The sequence below is a fragment of the Erpetoichthys calabaricus genome, chromosome 1 (assembly GCF_900747795.2).
Source record: "Erpetoichthys calabaricus chromosome 1, fErpCal1.3, whole genome shotgun sequence".
Classification (NCBI taxonomy): Eukaryota; Metazoa; Chordata; class Cladistia; order Polypteriformes; family Polypteridae; genus Erpetoichthys; species Erpetoichthys calabaricus.
In genome coordinates, this window is record NC_041394.2 from 132,204,618 (window position 1) to 132,215,640 (window position 11,023).

General features: G+C 35.6%; 1 protein-coding gene across 1 annotated transcript; it reads left to right on the forward strand.

Annotated features, from left to right (window-relative positions):
* Positions 1-321: 321 nt before the first annotated feature.
* LOC114643164 (uncharacterized) lies at positions 322-10,642 on the forward strand. Its single transcript, XM_051934895.1, has 4 exons — positions 322-601; positions 2,446-2,760; positions 8,210-8,479; positions 10,490-10,642. Exons 1-4 carry the CDS (start codon positions 349-351, stop codon positions 10,588-10,590), a joined length of 939 nt encoding a protein of 312 aa, XP_051790855.1. The 5' UTR covers positions 322-348; the 3' UTR covers positions 10,591-10,642.
* Positions 10,643-11,023: the final 381 nt, after the last annotated feature.

Consider the following 11,023-nt stretch of genomic DNA (forward strand, 5'->3'; position numbering starts at 1 on the left):
TACGAAATAAGAATTGTTAGACAATGAGAGTAAAGACTGAAGACTGCTTGGAAATGTTCACATTTTAACTACAGTCTGTCATGTCAGTCATATCAGTTATGTGTTGTGCGTCTTACCAGCCATTCTCTCCAAGACAGCAAGGAAAACAAACATTTTGGAATTCTACTCAGTATTTATAAATCATGCTAATCCATTTTTGAAAGTAGTACTCATTAATTTGTAAGCTATTCCTGCATGTCTTCCATTATCATCCTTTAATAATATTATATTTCATAATTAATTACTTTTGTTTCAGTTAAAGCTGAAATCAGAAGAGCGAACACAGATGATCAGAAGAATGAATATGTCATGATTAGATGTGGAGGGGATCAGCCAGTTAAAGGATTTTGTCATTTTTATAAGAATGAAGCTCTTTTTAGATCAGAGGTATATGCCACAGGTGTAAGAGCTTGTGTGATTTCTGTGTTTAAGTATCAGCTGTTGGATCAAAGATCAGTAAAGAGTGTCACTCAAGTGAACGTGAGCTGTGAAATTGAAGTCATAAGAGAAAATGACAAAAAAACATCACGCCGCAGTAGGAAGGTGACAGTGGATGTTTATGGTGAGTGCACAGCATATTTGATTACAGTTATTCATTTCCTGCCTGGCTGCTAATGTTGGAATAAGATACTTTAACTTTAAAAGAAATTTATGATGCAAATCCTTCTAATACTGAAAATGTACACAGGATCACAGCAGAAAGAGGGATGTGGTGAAGGTACTGCATTATTTTAATATCAAATTTTAATTAAAAAAGAAGGTATGCTTATGGGAAATACAATCTCAAGGCAATGGAGCTGGACTGGACAAAGATTCAGCTTTAATCCTCTGACCTACTCACAGTATGAGTGAACAGGATATCACTTAAGACACTTATCTTACTTTTGTATATAATGGTACTGATCTGTTTCTGCTTAGAGAAAGTTTGCTTCCTAATTGTGTTCTCTGTATGGCACAGTAAGTGAGATCTGAACAGTTTGGCCTTTTTCTAAAGAAGTGAATGATGCCATGTGGTGTACACAGTTCAGTGAGAGAGAATTCATTGTGTAGCCATCTTGGGCTCAAATGTTTCATTTTTGTTTAAATATTCCATCAGCAGAGACAGACATCTTCAACAGAGAAATACAATATGCAAAAAAAAAAAAAAGAAAAATACCACATACTTTTTTTAAAACAAACCAAAACATAAAAAATTGACAACATTTTGAAAAATGAGAAAGGACCATAAGTAAAAAAGTTATTTATTAAAATGTTCCTCAGTAGCTGTGTGAAACTAGCTTCCAGCACAATATACAGTGAGTTAATTGACTACGCAACAAGATTAACAAAAATATTAAAACATGGAGAAATTCAAGTAATCTCATTATGCTGATCAAAGAGTATGACATTTTCAAAATAGAAGATTTTTGTATTTTGAAATTTATTTACATACACTAATCACTGCGTAACCTTCAGCTGGATAAATGGGTTAGAAAATGTTTGGATTGATGAAGTTACATAATCATGGCTTTGCCACAAAAATACCACATTATTGTAAATGTATGCAGCTTTGGGCAATTCTGTGTACAATTATGTTTTTCTTGCTTTTTTACATTTAAATAGTGACTGGTATAGTGATTATTAGGTTATCACTTCTCCCTTATAGCTCCATTGACCCATGTTTATTTCTTGGCCAAGTCACTGCCTGTGTGGTATTTTCAAGTTTTCTCTGTTGTATCTGTATTTCTTTGGGTGCTCTAGTTACTTTAAACAAGTAGGGCATCTTAAATTAATTGGTCTGACATGACAGTGTGTTTCTCCCACATTCTTACTGTAAGCTTAGTAGGTCAATTAAGTTAGTTCTTCCCGAATGGTACACAAGAAGAATTCTGCTCTTCATAGTATTTTGGCTGTATGGTCTGGGCATTTGCCATTTTTGCCATTTATTTTTATGCAGTTTGTAAAAACAGAGTTTATTTAATATTTCAAACACATACTATTAAACAAAAAAGAAAAAAAAACTGGCTAAGGTGAGTAATATGTTCATTTATCATGCCCACCCTGTATTCAGGGTGTTCCAATTTCTCTCCACAGACATATTAATAATCATTTTAGTTTGGGAATGAAATTGTGCATAAATGAACACTATGATGGACTGGTCTTCTTCATATCAAGATTAGACAGGGATATAATATTAAAAGATGATGTGCAAAGATCTTTCCAGAGGTCTGATATATTGGTTTCAGTTAAATCCTGATTTCTGTATACTTATTTACTGTTCTACTATTCTGATTGAGTAAAGTGTCCTGATAATGAACCGATGTAGGCCTATACAAAATGTAATAGCTGTAGTATATGTGTTGAAAGTGAATGATGAAAATGCAATTTGAAACTTTATGTATTTGTTATTCATTTTATTTATTTCAGGTAATCTAGGTAAACCAGCATTGAGTGCAACATCTGACATAACTGGAAAGGAAGAAGCAGTAACACTGACATGTGAATTGCCTCAGACATTCCCTGAAGCTCACTGCCATTTCTACAGAGATGACGATTCACATCCATTCAAGTCAAAGAGTTCAGAAGATAACAAGTGTGAGCTGTCTGTGAATGGACGTGAACTGCTAGGAGGTCGAACTACAGTGATGGAGTCTGAGGTTCAACTGAGGTGTGACTACACTCTGAATATGAGCCCAGAAATTAATTCGCAGTACAGCAAGGACAGGAGTGTAAGAGTGCTGGGTGAGTTAAATAATACCGAATCTGCTATGAATTTAATGGAAATTTAGACTGTTTATAATAATTTAATCATCCCATTGCTTCATCTTGTATAGTTCTTACATTTATGTTCAAATATTATTGTCTACCTGTTTTGATTGTTTTTGTTATGCTGAGTGTTACAATCTTAAGTAGCACATTTTCATAATGTTCATGTTCATCATTACTGCTCACACACACACAAACCTATTTCCATGTTAAGTAAGAAATCTGTGAAAGCAATCTTAGTTTTTTTTTTCTTTTTGCAGATAGATATCTCGAAGAAGGCTATTTTAAGTAGATTTTAATGTGATTTAATGATCTCTAAACAAAATAAACATGCCGTTTTGGGGCCATTTTATCACACAACACATTCATGAACTCATGATTTGGATTGAATAGCAATATTTCAACTTGAACTCTTTTTAACTACAAAAATTCTGCACTTACAATCAATAAATTAACCAATCTATTTATTTTTATTTGACATTAAGGAAAATGACAACATTACAATATTCTGTAGTGTAAATAACAAAAAATGCAGACACTGATTTGAATTCATAGCTTGGTTAATGTTAAGCAACACATGTAGGTTTGAAAAAGCCTACAGATCATCTTTCTGTCTGTTAATCAAATGTCATTCTCCATAAATCGTAATCCTGGTGTATTTGTTACTTTATGCATGTATGTACTGTGCGTTCACCTCAACAAATTCACTGCATAATTTAGAAAAGACAACAACAGGAGCTGACCCTGAACAGTATTGTACATTATATTTGTTTACATTCTTAATGAGTAAATTAATTTTTTTATTCATTCGAAGGATTGATGGCCACCCTGTCTGCTTTTGTGCACTTTTCTTTAAAGTTCAAATGATCTATTTGATTAATCATGTCTAGTAGAACAGAAAATGTTATTTCAGTTGTTATTGCAAGTCTAAAAGAATATAAATTTACTAGCATGAAATTTACATGACATGAATCAAAAAGTTTGACTAGTTTTTTAACATTTCTTTTCATATATATTAGTACATCTGTAATTCTTTTTAAAAGTAAAGTTGTTGTTGCAAGGTCAAGATTTTAACGAAAGATTATTTTACTTGTGTGAGGCCTCTTTTAAATGAAATAAACTGTAACTAACATGACTACATGTCTCATAATAGCTATTTGGCAATTCCAAAACAAAATTAAATAAGCTATAATAATTTTAATAATATTGAATTGTCTTTACAAGACATGAAACATTAATATCATGTAAAGAACAGATATTTAAAGCAGAACATGAGCAGAACTGAATTTAGGACAAGATAAATATCTCTATGAGTGATTATTTATACAGTAAATATATCAGTGTGTTGTCTACAGTACATCTGAAAATGATCTAAGCCACCAAAGGCATTATATTCAGCAGTTAAAAATGGTGCCTTATTCATTTTGCATGTTTCCATTGGTAATTATCTTTTGAAAACATAACACAGCATTCATTTTACTCCACATAAAGGGAGCTTTCACTGTAGAATAAGAAGCACCAAAAGATTAGCAGGAACTTCAGAAATACAAAGAGAATATCCTATTGAAAGTGTTATTCTGTGTTTCTGTCTTGGACAGAAAAAATATTACTGATGCAAAAAATCAATGTATTAAAATAGATTGTGGAATTCCCTTACTATAATTATAGATAAAAGCATTGTATGCTTAAAATAAACTAGCTTTTGATTGTTTTGCACATTTAATTAGAGATCTTCACTTCCTAAGAGTAAACAGTTTCTGTTTTGTAACCTTGCTAGTCCTTCATGGAAGTTTTTTCATTGAGAAGAGACTAGACAGTTACACATTAGCAGTTCTGTCAGGTGAACCCACCATCTTTCAGTTCCAATTGAAATGTGTCCCTGCAACAAAATCTTTATGAGCACAACTACAATTATTTGGTAAGGTGGTGATAGTCAGTAAAGGTACAGACTTGACTGGGAGAGGATTGGGAAAAGGTACAGAAAGGGGAAGGGAGAAAGGAGTGCTTGTGTGGTACTGTGGTATGAGGTAGATCAGCTAGACCACATCATAGATGGGCCCCTAATATACTGTATTATAGTGGTGCAGTGATTATCACTGCTGCTTCAGGACAAATCCAGTGTCCTGGGGCCTCATGCATAACGCCTTGCGTAGAATTCGCACTATAACATGACGTAGGCACAAAAGCGGAAATGTGCTTACGCACAAAAAAAATCCAGATGCATAAATCTGTGCGTTCGCCAGCTTCCACGTTCTTCTGCTCCATAAATCCTGGTCAGCGTGAAAATTAATGCACGTGCACATGCCTGCTGCCACTCACCAACTCCTCCCAGAATTACACCTCTTTGAATATGTAAATCAATATAAATAGCCCTTAAGCTCAATTTTCTGTGAAGAGGCAATGGCAAAAGCACGAGGGAAAATAGAATTTCAGCGAATACCAAGTGGAGGCAAGGAAAAACATACTATTTGTTGGTTTAAACAGTGGTATAAACAACAAAAGGAAGTTGATCGAGTGACATAGCGTGTCTGAGAAACTCGAAAGCTCAAGTTCACAAAGTCGCACAGTGCCCAAAATAAAAAAGTTGTCAGATATCAAAAAAGGCGTGTTGTAGCCCACCGTCTGAGTGTCATATGAAAGCTTATTAGGGTACAGAGAAAAAAAAAAGGCACACAGTGGGGAAAAAAGCAAGAAATGTCAACTTTAATCTCGAAATTTCCACTTTAATCACTTTGTTTATTTTGTCATTAAAATAGAACATCATAAACTTCATCTTAAAATTGTTTAATTTACTAGTTTCTCAAATCCCATCGTAACTAAAGTAGCACGTTAAATGCTTTGTTTTGTATTTGATCTTCTATATGCTCTATGTGTGTGAAACACTACATGCTTCCGGGCTTTCTCTTCCTCCGACAGGACATGGAATCCATTACATTCATGATATTACAGCTCTCTGAATACTTAAAATATGGAGATGTATACATGATATCATTTTCATGATGGTAGGAGTTAAAGCATGTTATTAAACATGGGAACACAGTGGTGCAGTAATTGTTCATGTCTCGCGCAAGATGTTTGCTGTGCCATGCGTGACCTTTGATGAAATACTTTATTTTAGCAGTACTGTCTCTTTCAAACGTACTAACCTCCAATTCCTGTCCTTACTTTTCTTTCTCCATATACCCAATCGCCATATAATCAGCTCTGTAATAGACATTAAGCTGTCTATAAGCTTAGAACACCGATTCTTCAAAACTTTTAAGGAACATTGAAATATCTTTGTAGTACGTGTTTAATTACTCTATCCATCTATTATTCCAGTGTTGCGTCAGCACCAGCAAGAATACAGCATGAGGCAGGAACAATCAATGAATGGAGCGCCAGCAGCTCACTAGCGCTGCGGCACCGTGTCCTCACATGTTTAATTCTTAACAATATAGATTATTTAAATTAAGTTAAAGTTTTATCTGTATAATATAATAAACATATTTTTCTGCATTTCATCTTAAAAATGATATTGTCATCATATGTAAATACGCGCTTTATAAAGTGGCTCAGGTTGTGCTAATATTATAACTGTATCGCAAGTTTACAGTGAGTTAATTATACTTATAAGTGCAAACAGTTCTACAAGGAGCACTTGATGGACTGATTGAGTGCGTTTAGAGTTCTTGGGATTAAACTGTTCCTGAACAGCAAGGAAAGGCTCTGAAGCGTTTGCCGTATGACAGCAGTTCAATAGACAGCATGGCTGAGGCAGCGTGTGCTTGATGCTGTATACCGATAATTCTCTTTCCTATCAGCTGCTGTACAGCTGTGATTCACACTCAGATAAAGTGATATAAATACTCCGAGTGGTGCAGTGAGAGTAATTTGGAAAAAGATGATCCAATGTGGCAACCCCTAATGGGAGCAGCTGAAAGAAGAAGAAGATGGTGCAGTAAGAGTAACAATGCTAAAGCAGTTATGGTATTTGGAATAGTGTGACCATTCTGTGGACCATTATATTGTTACAGGTTAATTACAATCAGATGCATTAAACTAATAAACAATATGCGGTGTGATGAGCTGCCCGGACACAGACAGACGGACACCGTATTAAAGTCCACCACACATTTATTAGCCATAATATTTACAGTAATTGTGCACAAACCCAGTGCCAAAGCACCAATCACTCCTTCAAGTCCTGGCCACACCAACAATGCCTTTCTCTCTCTCTGGTCCGCCTCCACTCCTCTCCAATACGCTTCGTCTTCTTCCTCCCGACTCTCCCCTCACTGGAGGGAGGCGGCCCCTTTTATATGCCCCGGATGGGCTCCAGGTGCATCCTCAGGGTCTCCGTAGCCACACCCCTGTGTGGCGGAAGCTCCCATGGTGAAGCCGGAAGTCCACCAGGTGTCCTCAAGTCTCTTCACCCCAGCACTTCCCGGTGTGGCAGAAGTACTGAGGGCCAATGCTCCCAAGGCATCGGGGCACCCCCTGGCGGTGACCACGGGCCCCTACAGGGTTGAGCTTCCAAGCTCCGTACCCGTGGTCCCCAAAGCCACCAGGGAGGACGCCCCCTCCTCCACTCCTCCTGGGCGTCCCGGCCGGGCATGGACGCCCGCCGGGCACCACAGCGGTTAATTTCAGTGTATTTATAAAGCCATGTCAGGGATGTGGATCTAAAAAAGAAAGGGTAACCACACAGGAACAGTAGCACTGCTTTGACGCTGGGTGCCACCAGTCTGTACAACCGAGTGCAGAACTTGCATACGACAGGGTATGAGCTACCGTGGAAATGTGCATGGCTTTACGCCAAGTTTAGGTTTTATACATCACTATCTGAATGTGGAAACGTTCTTACGCAACATTTATACATGAGGCCCCAGAGCTTAGGACGTTAGTTTCAGTATTAATCAAACAAATGCATGGCTGGTAGTTTGGTAGTTTTAAATTTACCATATATACATAAGAAACTAATCAAAGTGTGTAACATTATTTGAAGATATTTTTTATGCCTTTATTTATTTACAAAGTAATAAGTGAATCCTAGCCTGGTCACTATCTGTATGATATGTACATTCTCTCCAGTTTATGTCTCTATTTGTCTCAATGTACTATGGTTTTTTTTACATAAATGAAATGCATGACTTTAAAATATTTTCAGTTGATGCTGCCATCATGGCCTCCAGCTGCTTACAGTCACACAAATGAATGGAATTATAATTAGTTAAAAAATATTGATTATTACTGGTAGAGAGTGCAAAGGGCTGTAGAAATACCATGTAATTGTAACATTTTTTATTTTTTAGTCATCACAAAGGTTTTATTTTTATTGGAGAAATATAATAGAATAATGAAGGCAACACAAACATAAAATGAAATTAAACACACTGGGAAAAGAGTTTAAGTTAGTGTCACTTATATAAATATTATTTTTCAGATATTCCAAAACCAGAGATTTCTTTCTATGATGAAAATAAAAATTCAGTTCTCTGTATAGGCCCTCCCTGTTTCACTGAAGTGCTGTTCAGCTTGTATCAGGAGGGAACAGAAGAATGGCCTGAGAGTAAAAAGGCTGAAAAGAATCAGAACTTTGTTATCTTTGATACTTCAAGGCATTATGGTGAGAAGTCCCAAGGCTACTGGTGTCAATATGAGTATAAGGGAATAAAATCTCCTAGAAGTGATCTGATCCACACAGATGAAGGAGGTGAGCATGGCTTGACATTAATGTAATATATTTTAAATATTTATTATAGATATTTAATGAAGTGTATTCTTTATTTTGATTATAAATATTTTTACTACAATATAATTTCCATTCAAGACAAGAATATATTCCACCCTTACTGTTATCCAACTAGCATTATTCCCAATGCTACCCTTTTTCTTACAAAGCAAGACTCTACATAGCAGATCCTGTGATAGCCAGGTTGCCTGTGGCTTTGGCAATTCCTTGTACCCCGGTCACCAAACAAGCAAGGCTGGAGCAAAATGTAATTATATTCAAAATATTATGTGTTTGAAGAAATAAAAAAGTGGGGTGCAATCTCCAAAAAATGTATAATCCAATATAAACCAGTACCAGCAAAGATAAAATCCATCAATATTAAAGTTCCAAATAATGGGCTAAAATCCACAAGTAAAACTCACAAATATTGGGTTACAAACCCAGAATGTCCTTATGTCTTGCCTTCCCACTCGCCCTTCAACCAGGATGAGATTAATTAAGTGTTTTTTTTTTCCTCTGTTTTATTTTTTTTAATTGATTGGTATTATTGAAGGTCGTTTGCACTGTATTTCTTGCCACTCTGGTTGATTTTAATAAAAGCACTCTGCACATTTGCACCAACCTCTTGCTGACTGCCTGGCTCATCTTGGTTTATGATTTATTGACAGTTTCGGGTTCAAGAGGCTCCTGGAAGCAACCAGGCAGTGTGGAGCCAGCCCAGACCATGATAAGCCTGGGCCAGGACTTTGCTGCATACCCTGTCAGATACAGTTTGATCTTGCAGAGGTTATACAGAGTGAGTCTGCAACTCTTAGAGCTGGTTTTAACATGATCAGTTCATCAATCACCAACCTAAGGTTGCATACTGACTCAGCAGGTGTTAGTGATAATGAGCCGTGCTGAACTGACATAGGGTGCAGAACAGAAAGACCAGCTGGGATAACAAAAAGGTCCATCTTTGCTAGGTTGAGCTGGAGATGGTGTTCCTTCATTGAGTTGCAATATCAATGAGACATGCATAGATTCTAGCTGATACCACATGGTTGTCTGGAAGAAACAGCAGGTACAGTTGTGTATCATCAACATCACACTTATAGCATACCATGGACAGAATGGCAAGGCTTAGTGTGGAGGTGTACATAGATAAGAGAAGAGGGCCAAGAACAAATCCTTTGGGACACCACTTACCATGACACATGGTGCGATCTGACCACAATGTACGACTCATACAATCTGAGGGCAGTTCCAGTGATGCCAAGGTCAGAGAGGGTGGCAAGAAGTATTGACACCACTTCTAATATAACTTTTAATTTCTTATCAAAGCAAAGCTTTTTTGTTTGGTGCAAACTTGTTAATTACACGAATTGTTTGCCATTTTACTGTATAAATATTCCAAGTGTTCATTCCATTTAATTATTCTTGGTTCTTAATTAAGTTATTTTTTCCTTAAAATATGTTTGCAGTTTTTTTCTCCCTAAGAAACTTAACTTCATTTATCATGTTTCAGTTCCTTTTTTTAATTGTTTTCAGTGAGAAGTTTTTATTTTTTCTTTATGCATAATACTTTTTTTATCTTTATTCTTCCATTAAATGGAACATCCTTATGTTAAACCAGTCTGAATTGGAAGCCTTAGGCATTGAATGAAGTTTAAGATTTATGAGTTTTGTTTGAAATTTTGTATACATTTTAGACACTTTCAAAAGTGTTTAGTTTTTAATGGGATTTATGTATTTAAGAAATTTGAATGTATTAGGTTACAGACCAAAACCATGGGACAGACCACTCATTATTTGCTTTTAATTTCTTTAAACAGCAAATGTTAATGGTACTCTAACATATATATTAATTGGACTAAAAGTTTTATATTTCGTGTTCTAAGTCTTAATTTCTGTAGAGAATGACACTCTTGTAAATTGGAAAATTGTTATTATAGTTAAGAGTTGTTTTTGAACAAGTACTGATGATTGTTTATTTATTTATTTTTTTAGAGTCTCTTGGTGCTTTTCTTATCAGAGGAATCTTAGCAGTGTTATTTTTTATTACAATTGCTTCACTTCACCTATATACCTACCTGAAGTGCAGTAAGTGAATTTCACTTTTATATGCTGAGTCGCTTAGGATACAAAAAAGTTTCTTCCTTCCACCTACTAACTGATGTGTTAATTACCTGATAATTAAAAAAAAAAAAAACAATAATTCCAACTTGGACTTGTGTGTACATAGATGTGTGTGTGTGTGTAAATGAAAGAGTGAAACATGATGGGGTTGTCGCTCTATCCAGACCTGTTTCCTGCTTTGCACATTCTTTCTGGTTGAGCTCTGGTATCTCATGACTGTGAAATGGATTAAGAGATTTTCAGAAAAGTAAATGAAAAACTTAAAGTATATATATTATTTGTATGTCATGTTTAAAATTTATTGCTTGCGAATCTAAAATTTTACAATGTATTTGTGTTATTTATTTTAGGAGACAGTTAGCATATCTTGGAAAGGTAAATCATTTTATAAGATTAATATTTTCT